Consider the following 18,333-nt stretch of genomic DNA (forward strand, 5'->3'; position numbering starts at 1 on the left):
ATTCTGCTACACTCTTCACAGCCAATTGCTCCCAGCTCCAAAGCATCTTTTATGAAGAAGAGCAATGCCATACCATGGCCAGAATAGAACAGGCTTCGAGGCCAGTCATCTTCTCAACCAAAATTTGCACCTTCATCTCCACTAGAAACATCTGCTACTTTTACTCTCCCCTGGTTTTCTGCCCTCTGCTGTACATGAAAGTCCCAAAATATATCACAAGGTTAAAAACTGGTCTTGGGGTAGTAGTCCATCTGGCCAGGGGAAGAATGAGCAAGGAAACCTCACCACATCACCTTTTCATTTCTGCCCTAACAGGTAAAAAATGCTGGACCATGCTGCTCTGCCACTCATCACCTCACACAGGCATGAAGAAACTCCTCCGGGATAGCAGATCTGCTCCTAGTCCCTGGCATTACTCAGCCACTCAGACCTGCCCACAACAAGCATGCCTCCATTTCTGCAAGTTTCTAGTGCTGCCTGTGCCAGCTCCTTTCTTTTCCTACTCCCCTGGGTCAGAGGCATGACCCAGGGAAGACAGTTTGGTCAGGGGCGTCTCTTTGTCAGACCAATCCCAGCTGTCACTGGGGCCATGGAGTCTGCCAGCAGCCAAAATAAAACAGGTGAGTCTGACTTACACCAAATTCCAAGCCAACTGCTGCAGAAGTGATATAAAGACACTTGCCTGCTTGAGCACACTGACACATACCAGGCACAGCTCAGCATACCCAGGAGAGAAGGCCCAGCAGTACAACACCCCAGAGAGACTCCTATGGTCTCACTGCAGGTCCCTGCCCCAGAGAGGATCAGACCTTGGAGAGCCAGAGCTGTCTGACAGATTTTTGCGTGCCAACACATTCATATTCACGTTTCTTCGACTAGCTTTTCTAGTCCTATGAAATTTTTCAAGCTAAGCAGCTCTTGCCCCAACACCCACCTCCAGACAGCACAGAGGCAAAGATGAGGCAATTCCTCAAGCAGGGAATAAGCATGCCACAGTCCCATACTACCATCCTCACTAACATCATCACCTTTACACCTTTCCTACCCCTCTTTGCCCTGATCCTGTGGTGGGTTCCTTAAGGAACATAAAGTTAGTCCTCACTGAGCTGGCACATGACAACCTGGCACGGGCTTCAGAGGAATTAATTCAGATGTGCAGTCTGATCCTTTTCAGAGAGCATGCAAGAGAGGAGGCAACGCTCTTCACTTCAGACATCAAGGGAGAGTAAGAGGAGATGAGAGAACGCCTCGCATAAAAAAGGCAGCAGGAAAAATGTCCTAATTTGGAAAGACAGGCTTCATTGCCATGGCAACCCAGAATCGCCCCAGAGCGGCCAGATCTGACTGTATGTGGTGTTAAACGGTTCAACCATTAAGAGAAAATACTAAGGGGGAAAAAAAAATTTTAAGGGGCTGTGTAAGGGAAAGTATCTGGCAGCAAAGAGTTTTCCTCTGGGGGGACTTGGGCAACTAAAATGAACCCTTTGAGTCTTAAGTTGTATTTTTTTCCCCCATCTTCAGGTGCAGACACACTTTTGTGCATTCGCTTCATTTCTGGAGAATGAGTCACTCCTCACTGCACTGCCTTCCCTCCCCAGCCTAGTGCTCACCAGCAGTGGGGCCAGATCCTGCGTCCCATGCAACATGGGAACTATAGGCAATTAAAGCCACCGTTCCTTTCTTCAAAGCCCCCTACAAAGATCTCTCAGTACAAGGCAGAAATTGGGAATGCATGGCAAACAACATGGCGACAGTGCAATGTGACAGCACATGGCACCAAAGAGGTGCAAACATAATACAGAGTGACAGTAGCCACCAGCCATCCCAGCATATGGTCTGTGGTGTTTAACAGGCACATAAAGGATCTTTTCAGGAAAGCTGAGGGCTGCTGAGCACATGTGGCCATGGGGTAAGCAAAAGAAGTGGTGGGAGAGATATACTTACTAGAAGTCACACAATGCACGTATTGCTGGCTGAGAGAGGAAGATGCATCCCTGCAGTTGTTAATTATCTGATCTTGTCCTGAGACCTTTCTGCCACTTTAATCTATGAATTACTCTGAATATCTTGTCAAACCTCCTCTTTCCACACCCCTGCCTCCTTCCACTCTTACTCTTGGGGTACCATAAGCCTTTGCTCCACACTGCTGTGTCTTATTGAACACCTCCATTCAGCAGGTCTCCTCATTCTTTTCTTACCCTGGAACAGTTCTACCACCGTTTCTCAGCCTCCACAAGAAGTCCCACCCATCTGCAGGGGCTACCCCCCAAAGTGTGCTTAGCACATGGAGGTGGACCAATGGGAAGAATAACAAGGCCAGATGAGCAGCAAGGAAGAAATATCAGAATATGATTTTATCCTCTAGAGGTTCCCTCCTTGTAATTGAAGGAACAAATTCCAGAAGATAAGCTCCCAGAGGACCATCCCCTACAGATTCCAAAGTGCAAAGAGAAAAATTGTTGCAACAAGATCCGTGTCAACTTCAGTCTAACCTTTTTTATGTTATCTCATTTTCTTACCCAATTTATTCATCAAACAACAGCAAAATGCCAGCCAAAAGGATTCCTTGATAGCTGGGACGCATGCAGGGCGGAGAACAGCAGGACATACTTCTGCATGGGCATGGTTACACAGAGACATGACACACCTCTTCCACGCTACTTATTCCCACACAAAACCACTTCTCCCTGGCTATGGAAACCCAAATATGCCAAGCAATAAGATCCTTGCAATCTAGACTAAACCAGGACAGGAAGAAATGGAAAAACTAAACTCACTCTTCTACTACGAAAAAAGCCATTGATGTTTGATTTGAGAAATTTATTTTATAGCAGCAGCAAGGCAGGAGCTGCTGTCTGGCTACTGGCACTCTGGAAGCACAAAATGCTTCCTCACAGCTTGTACTGTATATTACTGAGTATTATTACAGGCATGTCTCTATATAGAGTAACACCGCTGGACCAGTACAGTGACCAGTGAGGGACAACTGCCAACAGAAACGTGACCGAAGCATAGCAGGACACGAATACCACTCACAACCTCCATTTCTCCTCCCAGTGATCAGTATCACAGCATGTTTTTGTCAGCTTGTTTTGCCTCTGGTGAGGCAAAACAAGCCACAGTTTCAGTTTATAACAATTAAACAGATAAAACTTAAAATCCATATGTATGCATCAAATCTTCTAAGGGAGCTCAGGCAAGGGCAGAGGGAACAGACAGAGAGAACAGCTGGGACAAGCCCTTGTGAATATGAGCCCCATGGCCTCACAGCAGGACATGGAGATAGTGAAGGTTAGCGGCAGCATGGCTCATTGTGGAAGAACAGATCATGGGCATGAGGAACAACGCAGCCAAGTGAGGTCTCTAACCGTCCTCTAACTGAAGCTGTTCCACCATCTGCAGGCGAGCACACTTTGGCATTAAACATTTTGCATGAAAACCTAATTAATGGAGCACAAAGTGACTTATTAAATCTAAATTAAGGGACTAAATGACTAGCAAAAAAAAAAATTACTTCTCTGGCCAGTTAATGGCTGTAGTAAACATTTCGATGTGCCCAAAATGCAGCAAAATTCACCTGACAGATTCCAAATATGCAAAAGTTTACCAAAAGATAATCAGAGACTTTTAAAACAAAAGAGAAGGAGGTGCCATGAGTTTGGGGAGTCTGTCATACGACCAAAAAAGCAGAGAGAGAAGGCTGCCTGGTTCATCCTCTGTCCAATTGAAGGTATCCACTGGTTAGAGTATGCCCTATCTCCTTCAGTACCACCTGAAGAATCCAAACCGCTACAGTTTGCTGCAGACTTGCCACAAGGCTAAGAATAAGACTAGACAGAAAGCTCAGCCAGCCCAAAGGCAGAAAAAAAATTGAGGCAGAAAACATGTCTGCTTGTCGGTTATGAAGAAAACCAAGGTACAATTCACATTTTAAGTGCAATTTTTAAGTCCCTGCATTGAAAATATAGTAAAAAGCACAGAGGATACCAATGGAATAATCCAGTGGAATAATCCAATTATTGTCGCTGTCATCAGGCCAATTTCTTTTCTCAAGAGGTCTGGTTTTGGATAGAAATATTAAAATCTCCAAGCTTTGCACCATGTTCTTCAAAAACTAACCAACATGAGCATGTGATACTGAGAAAACTCCTGTTCATGACTATGTCTCATTTGCTGCTGCAATCTAAGCCATCGCGGTGCAGCAGCGTGAGTCACAGAGTGCACACATGTGCACCAAGCACAAGTGTGAACCAAGCGTCCAACACTGAGAGACGGTGTCACTCACTCACATTAGGCGCTCGTTAGATGCGAATCACAAAGCAGGACAACACTGGGGTGAATCAGAGTGAGTCACCGTGGGAGCATGTGGCAGGGAAGGAGAGCATGCTGTAAGTGTGTATGGGACACACTGTGCATGGGTCACTTATGCAGACATTACAGCTTCCAAGACATTCCAGAGCCTTTGCCCACCTTCTGTATGAAAATTTAGCTCATTTTCTTTAGGAAACAAGCTATTGCAAACCTGATGCATGTGTGTTCATGCGTATGTGAGTCAGGTTTCCCAGTAATTCTTGAACCCACTAGCCACTTTCCACCTGATTTGATAAAGGGGCAGAGGACGCAAGGAGAATTAAATTCTTACAGTGCTGTATAAAATACAGCATACAACTGCATGCAGTCCTTTCTCTGGCCCCACAGCAGTGCATATGATTCACTCATTCACAGTTAAAGCCTCACTAGGCAATCAAATAAACTTCATCCTGCCTTGGAAACATGCCTGTAGTGGGCAGCCCCTATAAACAGAACCCCAGGGACACAACAGTACATCTATCTTTTGCCCAGACAGTGGATATAATAAAAACACAGTGGAAACTGGAAGAAAAGCAATAGGAGACCTGGGGAGGAATGCAATTGTTAAAGGGGGCAGTGTAGTCAGCGCCTGAAAACTTGAAGCTGCACACCCACTTATTTGGACTGGACATCTTCTAGTTGAAGCAATGCAGTGGGTGGAGAAATTAGATCCTTTTAGTGCCCCTGGTCCTCATCACTGGGGGAAGGATGAGTTCAGCTCTTCTGAAATCTCTTCACCCAGCTCAGGTTCTCTCCTCTGTGGACTCTCTGGTGTCTACTAAGTTGAGTTCACATTACAGTCTTAGTATATAATTCAGTTAAAGAGTCAATTAACCATGAGATGTGAATCTGCTGAAAACAGGATTCATTCATTTGGGAGCTGACAAAACTACTTGTTCCATCTTCCTTCCACTTGCTCTGTCTTCTCAACAAGCTGTTCCAATGTCAGGTCATAAAATTCACTCTCAGTGCCAGACTGGGGGCAGAAAAGCCTCTGGTGTGGATTTGCAAAAATGGTAAGAGACTCCGGGTGTCCATTCAGAGATACAACATGAATGGCCCCACTTTCAGGATGTGGAAATACCCAGACTTTTTTCAATTTTGTGCTGCCCTAACCTGCCTCGTGCTGGATATCAGGGGGAAAAAAAATTGCACCTATAATCACTGTTCATACTCCAAAACACTTCGGCCTACTTCTTCAATTGCCACCACTCTCTGGGAGGTGAGCAGAGCCCATTCAGCTACCAGGTGTCCTGCGCCTGGCAGCTTGCCATACAATGCCGGATGGAAAATGCATTCCACTCTACCAGCCTTGATGCCACCTGCTCCCAACCCTCCTGTTGCCTGTGCTGAGGAACAGGTTGAGCCTGGCCCACAGCCAGGGCCCTGGAGGGGCCCAAATGGAGCCAGGCAACTTGTAGACACAGAAGGGAGGCGCTTTCTCCATACACCATTATCTAACAAATGCGCCACTAACAAGAGCCTCTCCACTTCCCAAGCGATGGTTTCCTTTATTAAGGATCAATTGACCCCTCCTTTTTATCTATAGTACCTTCAGAAGAGGTTTGTTGTCCTTACATTTCTCCTGAGCTCACTAGGTGGTTTGAGGTTTAACTGTCTCTAGTAGATAAATAAATGGTACTGGTAACTATTAGTTCAATGTGTCATCCCAAGGAAAGTCCTTTCCTCTCTCAACCTTCTTCCATACTGCATCAGCAATGGGAGATTTCCTGCTCCCCACAAGTCTTCATGAACTGAACGCAACAGAAACACTGCATTTCCAATAAGGAGAGTCTCAGCAAGAGAAGGACATCCACTTCAAAAGGAAAATTCATTTATTTCAAGAGGGTGAGAGCTACATGCAGCCACTTGCAAGGACGAACATTTCTGGAGATAGTAGTACTGCCTCGCACTCAGGCCATGCAGGTGTGTGAACCCTGTAATTTGTCAGGCTTAAATAGAAGTTAAGACAATAAAATCCTCCCAGATCTCTGACCTTTGATAAACATGAAAAGCTGGTTAATGCAGCACACCAAATATTAAACTTTAGCTCAAGTAGGTTTCTACTGGAGGAAGTCCCCATCAGTTTCATAGAACTTTCATAGCTCCTCATAACACATAACATCCTCACAGGCAGCTCTGCCCCAGCTGAGGTGACACCACTTTACCCCTGGCCAGGTCCCCTCAGGCTCATCCCTTAGCCCAGGGGCAGTAACAAGCAACTTACAAGTCTGTCACAAACCTTTCTCTCAAGCTTCACCTCCTATAGCTGCTCAACCATGATGTGGAATAGACAACACTAAACTTCACGTTTAGTTGTGGTGAGAGGATCACCAGCTTGACAAGCTAGTGATGTGGAGAACAGTATTAACTGAGTAATTAAATAATTTCTGTAATTACTCTCACACAGCTATAAACAATGTAAGCCCACACGTTCTCTCTGGAAGCCACAATAGAGAGAGAAGACAGGGTGAGGGATGCAAATGAAAAAGCAGAAATAATAATAATAATAAAAACACTTAGCATTTATACAGCACACCACATTTTCAAAACACAGTGCAAACAATAATTAAGAAATGGATAGAGTGACAGACAGGAGAGGGTGAGAGGAAGGGAACTGCGAGAAGCAAAAGGAGGGGAAGGGGAGCTGGCATGGAGCAGTATTTGAGATCCAGCAAGGCTGGCAGCCCAGTGGACACACTGCCCAGCCCCATGGCAGAGCCACGCCACATGGCTTTTCATCCCACACTTCCATACTGCTGCAGCAAGTTGGGGAGGGAGAATAAGGACACAGCTCTGCCTCTGCGGAAAGGGAGCAGCAAAGCAAGCTCGGGAGCAAGAGCCAAGACAAAGCATGCACTGCGTGAGTGCACACCTTGAGGAGTCAGCAGCTCTACCACAGAGCATCCTCCCAACGGCTCCTATCTGTGCCCTCCAGTGCAGAGCCTCAGCAGTGACCACACTGGCCCCAAGCCACGCAGCTGGTGGAGGCTGTGGGGTCTTGCCCCTCCTCCCAGGACCTTTTCCCTCTCTCCACCAGGCCTGGAGCCCTGCACAGGCTGTATTGGCTAAGGAGGGGTGCAGCCAAATCATCCCCAGGCACATTTTGGGAGACCTGATAGCCTTCCCTTAAGTGAAGCACTGATGACAGTGTCCCTGTCCCCCACAAGGAGCCATTTCTGACTCCCTTTGCGGCTCAGTGCAGAACAAGGAGGAAACATTCCTGTCTAACTGAAGGATCAGGCAGCACTCACAGGGAAAGTATGGCTGATGACGCCATTGCACTGTGCCCTGCCTCAGCCAAGCCTTGCTCTCCTCAACCAGTTTTCACCCGATCGGTTTTGCGCTTCAGTGGCAACTTGGGCAGCATCAGCTGGGCAAGCACATCTCCTTCTCTTTCTTCTCTGCCTTTTCCTATTCCGCATCCTGTTTTCCACGTTTTTCAACCTGCCTGCCCATCTCCTTGTTTCAGGATCTCTTTCAGATGCTCCTGCTCTGCACTGGCTCTCTGTGACACGCTGCGTGCCCCCCAACCTCGTCCTGTCCCAGTCCAGATTCCCTGCTGCACATTTCTCCCATCTGGATCCCACCAGGACCTCACAGAAGAGCTCCAGCCCCAGCGTTACCTGTGCAGCCCCCATGGTCCAGGTGCAGTTTTGAAGCACAGTTTGCAAGAACAAGATCTTTTAAAGACATGTAACAGACATCTAAAAAGACTCTGGTGCACATTCACAGTTTATTATGCTTATAACAAGGTCAAACATGAGGCAACCAGCACATTTCTGGTTAAAAGTCCTCCCCTGTAAGACACCTGCACCAAACCTGTGCCTTTGCTCTGAGGACCTGTGGTGGTCAGGCAGAACCTTTGGAGGAAAATGTGCCAGCACATTTACACAGGTAATTCACATATCGTCCCATGCCATATTTTCACAGAGACCTGTTTTATTTTCCAAATAAATAGTGAAATAAATCCATCAGCTTGAGGCATACACCTGGCATAGGAAACTTTACAGAAACAGTCATGGCCTGGCAAAGTTACAGGAAACCCCCAAGAGGATCTTATAATGGGAAATGCTGGGCAAGCTTACAACAGACAGTACTATCAGCCCTGAATACAAAAAGTTCTCCTGTATGCTGTAGCTATTCAACCACCTCAACAGAGGTTACAGCTTATCCTTCTAGAGTCATATTGTTATATCAAGCATTGTATTTGCTTTAGGTAGAAAAATCTGTTAATTGCTCCATAGCAATTAGGTAGCCTTTGCCTTATGTGGAGCTCAAAGCACTTTACAAAAACACTGTTATCGTCTTCTTGCAAAGGGCAAATTGATGTAGACAGAAGTTGAGCAACTGCCTTAAAGTCATATTTTATGGCTGAGCTGCAGTGTGGACTCCATTCTACTAGACCTGCTTGACTCTGCAGGCACCTTGTAGATCAGTCCTCATCACTATGTGTGCTTGCCATTTTTGCCTTTTTCCTGACTGCCTTTAGACTCTCCACGTGTTTCCTTCTTCCCCTCTTCCTCTGAAACATATATATACTGTTATTTTCAGGAGCCTCACAGATGCACAGCTAAAAGCTACTACCAAAGCACAGAGAAAAAATGCCTCAACAGAGCCTATAGGTTTTGCTTGGTTTTTTTTTCAGTCACCCTCAGAACTTACTCTCTTTATTGGTTTTCTTCCCACTATCCTAGATTCTGTTTTCTTTCCTCTGTCTCATCTTGTTCATCTTCTTTCTCCTCCACTCCAGCAACATAACATTCTCCAGTACTTGGTTCAGTCCTGCTTGAAAACAGCAATATGGTTTCCATGCTCTTCCCTAAGGAGACTAGAGCACATCCTGATAAAACTCAGTGCCTGAATTTTTTTCTTGATACACTAAAGTATTACTTAATACTGTCATTTAACATATCACAACATATCATTTAATATATTTTCTCAACTTTATCCTGTCTCTCCTACTTTGACTTCTGGCAGCTACACCAAGCATTATTTTCTCTAATCTCAGTCTACTTCTATTCACTGTGTGTATAAATCACACCCTGACTCACTGTTCAGCCAATCTACAATACACACATAGAGCTGTTTCAATCTGTCTTCATATATCAGTTTCTCCAGACCCTTAACAGTCACAGACTACAATTATATTTTTATCTATACCCTGTTTTTTTCCAGCTTGTGTATATGTAATTCCCTTAATTTCCTTCATAATCCGTCCCCTCCAAACTTGGTTAATGAGGCAAATAAAAGGCAAAGAGAATAAGAGATTCCCTGGAAAGAATTGTTTCTCTCTGTCCTGCAGTTACTGGGGAATGACATACGGATCTAAAGCAGCAGCATTGGGCAATTTCACACTCCGTGTTTTCAATTTCATTTTGAGGCCAGTTTAGGGTAGGGACAAATTTGAGTGTAATTAATTTAGATTTTGTGAGACAAGTAACTACTTGGGGTTGTAATAAAGGACTGCCTGCTCTAGAATGAAAAAACTAATCTCCTTGTCCGGCTGGGGATGGCACAAATTGATTTAATACTTTTGTGTTGTTTTTTTTTAAGAAAAGGGCTATAATGATGATTATAAATAACTATGGGTCAGATCTCATCAAGCTCCCAGGTTTTATTTAGATAAGTGCTCACAGATTTGGAGATCTAGCAACACATCATTAGTGTGAATGTTGAAGTTAGAAATCTAGCAAGAAAGAACTTCACAAAAGCCTCATTACTTGCCAGGTCCAAGCTGGGTGGAAATCAGTCTTTTCCTCATAGATATTGCAATACTTCTATTCCCAGGTAGACAATGGCACACTGCATTTAAACATTAGTTGGAAAGAAGTTAATTCTGCTTCTCTTTCCCTCAGGTATGTTGTAGCAGTTACGTACAGAGCTAGGCAAGGAAAGGTCTTCTGTCACTCGAAAGAAAACATCACTATAACAAGAGAAGAAAATTAATGCTCAGTACTTCTGGAAAAAGGAATTCTACGGCCCAAAATAAAGTGTCTTATAAATAGCTACAGAAAGCTGACGTAAACGAATCAGACTTCAGTTTTGCTTGGTGTTAGGTCTGGAACAACTTGTATCAAGGGAAGACAACCATGCCTCTGTGTAGTCATCTTCTCCTTCAGCATCCTATCCCTGCCCCAGCACTGCCGCTGCCCAAAATCGCCCAAGATACATTGACAGGGTGTGAGCCTCACCAGGGTCCCTCCAGGTTTTCTCTTCCCCAACCCTGAGACACTGAAGCTCAGAGGGTGCCTTCAGGCTTCAAGTCTCCAAGGCTTTTTACTTCCAAGGCTCAGGGCAGGTATAAAGTGCATCAAGTAGAAACTACTGGATGGGGATATTTCAGGGAAAGTTAAGAGATTAATTTTTTTTCCTTTTTTTTTTTTTTAACTGGAGTTGGGGGGGGGGGAATCAAACTCCTTATTTTCTCTTGTGACTTTTGAAAACAATACCCCAAAAAAAGTTAAAGCTTTGAAATGGATTTCCTCCAAAAAAAAAAATGGGAGATAGAGAAAAACTTCACAAGTTTAAAAATAGACTATTTTGATAGGATATTTAATAAAAGAAAGCAAATATTTATTTGAATTCTTTTTTTTTTAATTGAAATAATATTGATGAAAGTACCTGAGCTCTTGTTTAGAAAATGAGAGCTAACATTGATGGATTTAATGGCCCTGGGGAGAGGTTAAAGCTCTTAGAAGTTCATTTCAAGGTTTCCTAATATCTAAGGGATTTTAAGTGCTGTAATTCATTTGTAAAGTAATAAAAATTGTTCTAGAGAAATTCTCAGATGATAATTAAAATCCACACAAATACACTACCTATATTCCTTTTCTTTATATGAAAAAATGTCATTTTGTTTGGGTGGATTAGATAGAGATGTAAACCCAAATTACAGATCAACCTGGCCTGTTGTTTTGAGAAGAAAACAACACTGACATACAATACTGGCTTTCATTGTTTATATCTCTGTTACCCACCTTTATTCTCCCTCCCCAACTTTTGCAGCAGACTTGTAGTTTCAGAACACATGATATTTAGTTCATTATTGGTAAGTAACACAGCGCTTTCATTTGGCAGCAAGAGGAAATTAAGTACCAAAAGCAGAAGTGTATTAATCATGTCCTCAATAAAACTATTAAAAGCTTGAAGGGAAACTGTTGATATTTTTTAGTTTTTCAAATCAAATTCATCTTTGTTAAACACTAGATTAGTCTAAGAACATTTAAACTACTACTGTCATCAAATGTTGTTTCAGGAGAATGAAAATGCTTTGTGAAATTACATGAACTGCATATAGTTTTGCTTTGGAGGGAAAAAAGGGATAGAAAACTTCTGACAACATTGAACCATACTCTTTCAACATCTGTAGATCAAAATGTGTCTTTTCCCCTTCCTGTTTCTAAGCAGCATTTTGTTTGGAATTTGTTTCACTTCAGTTCATATAATCCAGTCAAAGGGAACTTTTGCTTTTGCTTTTTTCCTTCACACAAGGACTCTAAAAATTTCAGATGTCATCCCTAATGGAAATAAAACAAATTTACATCCAAAAAATGAGGTTTGCATTCCCCATGCATCCCTATTATTTAACCTTTGGAAACCCGAGAGTGAAAGTGCTTTCCTTTTAATTACAGATCTTCTGCTTTTAGCAGCACTGTCCCAGTGTCTTTGACTTTGTCCTGATTTCAGTGTGAATCTAGGTGCTCAGCTTATCCAACTCATTTTAGCTTCCCTGTACCTGCAGCATCACTTCGCTGCACTCATACCAGCAGCTAATTTTCTTCCTGGTGTTTTCCACCTACTGTCCAAGTTTGGACTTCCTCCCTGTCAAAATAACAATACCATTGCTGCAGCATCATGGAGATCACAGCTACATTCAGCATTGAGAGAGACACAATATGTCTTGGAAACCTTGACAGAAAACCAAAAGAAAGGGGAAAGAGATTTATGAAGTGAGGATGGAAAGGTGGAGATGCAGCTTTGGTGTGAATGGGGAAGAAAGAGCAAGGTAGTGGAGAGAGCAGCAGCAAAGTCACCTCTGTGCTGTGTGAGAAAAGGAAGGAAAATCTGGCCTAGAATGGAGCAGGGATTTTAGATTTCAGGTCAGTTTCATACAGCTTTTATACAGATTTTATTATGGACACAACCAAATTTAACAGATTATTCTTTCCTAACATTTTATTTCCATCAGTAGGGCTAACCTGTGTGGGGAAGCCCTGGAAAAAAATAGCAAGGGATGCAAAGATAGAGGAGAATTATTTTCAGCTGGGTAAACATAATTATCCTCTTCTTCCAATATTTTTCCTAGGTGCTGCCTGAACACCACTGCATTACCGTAAAGCTGCACAGGACAATAAGCTTTGGCAAAATAACATGACTGTGGAGAAGTAATGAGGGACAGTTCCACCAAAACCTATGATCATCAGCTGTGCTATAAAGAGAACCCAAGGCATTTTTTGCCCTTACCTTTTCTGCTTTCATTATCACCAAGTTGAGATTTCCTCTTATTTTTTTAAAACAAATAAGTCTCTCATTACAAAAAAGACCAACCAGCCGAATGGTATGGTCATTTTTTAGGCAAAAAGCTAAATCTTTTCTAATACAATAAGCATCCTAAATCTGAACAATTCACTCTTAAGATACCTATGAATGTATATTGTTATTGCTATTTCCTTTTCTGTAGCTGCTCCTCTGCTTCAAGTTCTAGGAAGAAGCCATTTTAACTAATATTGAAAACATAATGAAGAAAAGCCCATCCCAGATTTCCAGTCTCAGGTCTGCAAACACAAGGTATTGGTTTGCCTGTTTGTCTGCTTATCTGAATGGAAGCTTGGTTTGCAGCCTTGAAAGTTTCCTTCCACCATCAGTCTCTTAACACACAGCATTCTTATCCATCATCTATTTCCCTACTGCAATCGTATTGAATTTCTGCATTCAAAAAACAACAGAGAAAGGAGAACTTATTTTAAATACTAGAATGGGAGCAGATATGCTCACCAGTCACAAGTGCATTGCAGTCCTCTGGACAATGCAAACTAATGACTAAGATCAGGCATCACAAAGCTGTAAAAAGAAAGGTCATTATGGCAACTTCAGCCAAACTGAAGAGACTAGGAAGCTTCCACTAGCAAAGCTCTTGTATCACAAGAACCTAGCATTGGTCGTGGTGCACATTTCTTTTCATCTCATCTGTTTCAGATTAAACACAGATTGTCAGTGATCCCTTTCTCATCAAAGGTCCAGGTGACATACTACCATCATCCTAGACCATTTTCAAGATATTACTACCAAAATAAGGGCAGGTGTTTCCTTGCAGGGTTGAAAAAGTGTGATCAGGTTTCTACCCTGCCCCACAGCTGCAGACCTTGTTCCTCTGAGAGTAGTTATCACAGTGGCTATTGGACCCCTCAGCCATCACTCCCAGGCCACCCAGCCCAGACAAAATGACTGCTGCCATTCACACTGTTTGGTGTCACTGCTGGCACATTCAGAGACTAAAGGGACTGAACCAGTAATGTCAAGGCTCTCTCTCAGCCAAGTGGTCTCTCCAGAGCTCAAGTGAGGCACATCTTGTGTATACACTTCACCGTTTTCCTGGAACTAAACCCAGATCACAGTGTGCACACAGATCATATGGTCATTTTCTTCTGATGCCAAATTAGGCAAAGATTAAACATAACACTTCGGAATAGCTAAGCAGGTGGGATTAGGGATACCAGCACTGAGGAGGGAAACAGCAAAAACACATGCAAATTCCTGTATACTTATTTTTCAGAGGGGAAAAAGCAAAACACAGGGAAAAGAGAAGATATAAACATTATCCATAAAATCTAATCAAATGCAGTACTAAAAAGCATGAGTTTGAACAAAAACCATCAGGAAATCCAGATGTTACACTTCTAGCAACATACCTCCACCTGCTATGTTACACCTGCAGTAGGATTCATAGCATCTAACTTGAGGCATCACGAGCATGTCAGGGTACAGCCTTCTTCAGCACTTGGCAGAGGGAGACAACACTGTCCTATGACCATTTCAGGCCATCCTGAGGTGAGTGGGGTGAACTATCCTCAGGTGGTTCCCCCCTCCCCACTGGTTGTAATAATACCCAGACCTCCACCTGGCAGGTAGCAAACTGCTAGATGGACATTAACTGAGAGGAAGCCAGCCTATGGTGCACATTATACAATATTTTTGCCTATATATACAGGAGAAAAGAAAATTCAAGCTCAAAATGCTCTCTTTTTCATTTTTTCTTTTTTTTTTTTTTTGCTTACCCTTTCGTATCTTAATTTACCAGCTTCACAGTATATTGCAAAGCCTTTTTTACAAATGGACTCAAATTTCCTCCCAGAAGCACTTATAAAATTCTCATTGAAAGTGAAAGAATTTCACAGGCTACTCCAAGAAAAGCAGTTTGACTGAGGAGTTTTTTTGCATTAACCTCCAGAGAAGGGGAGCTTATTTGTCACACTAAGGCATTAGTTGCTTGTAGTGTTCTTTAGGTTTGCATTGGCACTACTGATCGCAAATGCACAGGGAGCATAACAAAGCTATAAGTGCAGGGATGAACCTGTGAAATGCTGAGCAAGTTCAAATGCAGCTGACTGCTGTGGGTGTTGAGGGGATGCTGGAAGAAGCAATCCACGCTTGCAGGATCAAACCCCAGTCACACAACTCATCTGCAAAGAATAGGACTAAAAGTCACTAAAAGCAAAGCCTCTGTTAAGGCCCTCCAAGAAAAATAGAATATTTTTTTCTTAAGGACTTACCAGGCAGACTTCAGTATTTTTAGCAGAATATCAATATATTTACTCTTTACCGTATTTTAATTCAATTCAACAAATAAATACTATCCATTAAAGATTATGCACCTGTGAATCAGAAGCTGTAAAGGTCAGCCTTTTCAATTTATATTAAAAATAAATAAATAAATAAATAAATAAGTTTTGGCCTTTCCTAAAACTGCAGATCTTTGTATGCAACCTGCTTCTCCTCTCTGCAAAACTACAAAAAGAGGGAGTTGGATAAAACAGAAGTCTCCATTCATCAGACTTCCACCTTTCTGCTCCTTGTGGGCAGCCTGAACGCTCTTTAGAAGTGAACCAGTTGGGTACACAGGGCAGACGTGGGAGATCCTGCCTTCCCAAGGAGACTTGAGATGAATAGAAAGAAAGATCTTTACAAAGTGCAATAGGCCAAATTTCTCTTTGAATTACAGCAGCGTAAATCTGTTCTAATCCTGCCAAAGGCAATGGGACTATGCTGGATTTACACTGTGGGAATCTGAATCAGAATTTGGCCCGCCACGTTCAAAGTCACAAGGAGCTTTCTCCAGTGCTTAGGAGGTCCGGCATCAGTAACTCTTACATTTGTACAAAGAGGATATAAAATATCACCACAAGTGTGAAGTGCACCACTAAAGTAATGCTTCAGACCCCTTTTGCACAGACATCAATAACCATGCAATGCAGCAGGCAGGAGAGCATGGAGAAGCAGCACTGTTGCCTGACCGTCCTCCAAAACATGTGGGTGGAATGGGGCAGAATGACTTTATCACATGTGCAACTATTACGCGCAAGAGAGAGAAAAAAGACCTGTGACTATTTTATTCAGTGACTACTTCAGTGCAAAGGCTGATACGAGAAAATAACACTGCATTTTAACTGTATGTTATTAGGCAACTGAACAGTTGGTCAAAGAAGGAGAAAATAATTAGTGACTAATTCATTCCCATTTACTCATCTACAATAACCTTCACTAGATTATTTATTTACGAGGTAAATAAAGCAGAAAGTGCCTGTATTTCTCAGCCCACTAGATCTCTTTCTGAGGAAAAGCTGCCACAGTGGCCAGTTTAATTCTCCCCCTTCATTCAGTTATATTTGACTCTGCCTAGTTAAATGTCTCAGATTTGCTCAGAAGTGACCTATAAAAGAAAAAGGCTGTTGGTTTGTGTCCCTGTTTACTTTTTCACCATGCACAAAGTGTGGTCAAAAGTGTCTTCCCACAAAGGGCTTGGCCCTCACTCAGTCTAGCATTGAGCCTGCAGGGAAAGGGACAGCACACTTCCCTCAGGTAGTCCCACTGGCCCGCAGCAGCCCAAAGGCCACTCTTAGCCACAACATCTGGTCAAATGCATACTCGTGTAGGAATTGCTGGGTTCCCTGCTCCTCCCAGGGGAAGACTTGTATCAGGTCCAGCTGCATCCCATGGAGGCTCCCCTAAACTATGAGTTATCAGCTGGCCAAAGATGCAGCTCCCTCTGCATCTTGCTCTGTTCAAAACCAGTAGCAGGAAGGCATGTTTGTGAAGTAATTCCCCAGAAGACTGGCTGAGGCCTGGGAAAACAGTGACATGTCAGTGGTATGAAGGAATAAAATAGAGCAGTGGAAAAAAGAAAGACTTAGCCTGACTGGTTCAGACTGGTTAGTTGCTCTAGCTAACACCTATTTAACTTCAAGAGCTAATGAACACTTCTGAGAGAGGACAGCTTTATTAAAGATTCAATTATTTTCCAATTAAGATGTAAGAGCTGTATTAAGCATCCCTGAAAATACCACAATGTCCTCCAGATGCATGCAGGAAAAATCCAAGCCAGCATCTCTGGCTCTTCCAAGGTAAAATACAAGGAAAAATAAAACCTTAAAAAAAATAAAAATCACAATTATCAGGGGCTCTTTATCCTTCTAAGGAAAAAAAGGGCTGATCCCTCTGTAGCTCTCTTCTACCTGCTCTTCTCCCTCCTTGGTTTTTCTCTGTTGCAGATAATTCCACATGATTAATAGGCTCTTCTCAGCAGTGCTACACACAGTTAGCTCTGTTAATCTCCCTTTGAATCTGAAAATCTCTAGTCCCCCAACCCTTCGGCCCCATGAGACTACACCTTAGGATCACAAAATAACCTATTTCTTTCTATATTAAGGTTCGATCTGCAGGCATGCAATAGAAGAAAGCTCAAATTTACCTTATCTGCCATGATCATAGAGGAGCCTCCATGGATGCCCAAGATGGGAGTGAGGGTCTGGGCAGAGATGAAGTCCAGGATCTGGGCAATGGCTTCCTGGTCTGTATCATCAGCGAATACCACTCCTTGAATCTTCCGATCTGACATGAGGTCACAGATGCGGGTTATGATGCTCTTGGGATCTGTCTCATTCATGGCCACCAGTTCCACCCGAGGCACCACTGAGAGGTGGTGGAAGTCATCTTTCTCGTGGGCATCTTTGATGGCAACTTCGTCTGAGGTCCCCACCAGGATGACTGCAATGCCAATGCTCGGGTGGCTTTTCTGTGCACGGGCCCCACTCCCTGTTGTCGCGAGGACTGCCAGCACCAGCCAAAACCCTGGAGAGTAGCACTCCACCCTGGCCCTCATCTTCAGCTCTTACACTCCCTGAGTGAGGAAGAAAAAAACAGGAAAGGGGGAAAGTAAGAGAAAGGGAAACAGATTAATTGACAAGTCAATCATGCATTCAGCCTTCAAGGCTGATCCATTGATCTTTCTCAGCCACTAGCTCTCCTCCCACCCATCCTTTCTGCCTGATACCCAGCCCTTTAGCTGCATTCAGTACTCTGTTGAACTTGGAGGAGTCAGACCAGTCCAACCTCCAGTTCAGAGTTTGGAGTCACTTCAAAGAACAGCTGTCAGCAGAAGATGGGATCATGCCATTTCTCAGGTCCCATGTCACTCTAAGACCCAACTCAAAACTCATAGAGAATTGTCCTTTGACGGCTGATCAGCTGTCTTGGTGAAATTAATTGCTTATGTCAAGCCCATGTCTAAGTGCTTACCCCCAACACAAAGGAATTACTGGTGCTTGTGATCAGCTTGGTCTTCTGCTGGAGGTGTAAGCAGAAAGGCTAAAGGGACCAGGCAGATAAGGACTTCCTTTTACTTCCTTAGCACTGCCCCTCCTGAATAAAGTGAGGACAAATGAGCAAGACCGCTGAATCCATGTGTATGGTGTATCCACAGCCTTT

The 18,333-nt window shown here is 43.4% G+C and overlaps 1 protein-coding gene across 1 annotated transcript in view; it reads right to left on the minus strand.

Annotated features, from left to right (window-relative positions):
• Window positions 1–17,728, minus strand: part of GRIN2B (glutamate ionotropic receptor NMDA type subunit 2B) — a 171,518-nt gene extending 153,790 nt beyond the window's left edge. The window contains exon 1 of the mRNA XM_005150288.2: window positions 17,318–17,728. Within this exon, the coding sequence (XP_005150345.1) occupies window positions 17,318–17,728 (411 nt within the window). The remainder of the gene's footprint in view (window positions 1–17,317) is intronic.
• Between the last annotated feature and the right edge of the window lie 605 nt (window positions 17,729–18,333).

Source organism: Melopsittacus undulatus, chromosome 5 (assembly GCF_012275295.1).
Source record: "Melopsittacus undulatus isolate bMelUnd1 chromosome 5, bMelUnd1.mat.Z, whole genome shotgun sequence".
In the NCBI taxonomy this organism is placed as follows: domain Eukaryota; kingdom Metazoa; phylum Chordata; class Aves; order Psittaciformes; family Psittaculidae; genus Melopsittacus; species Melopsittacus undulatus.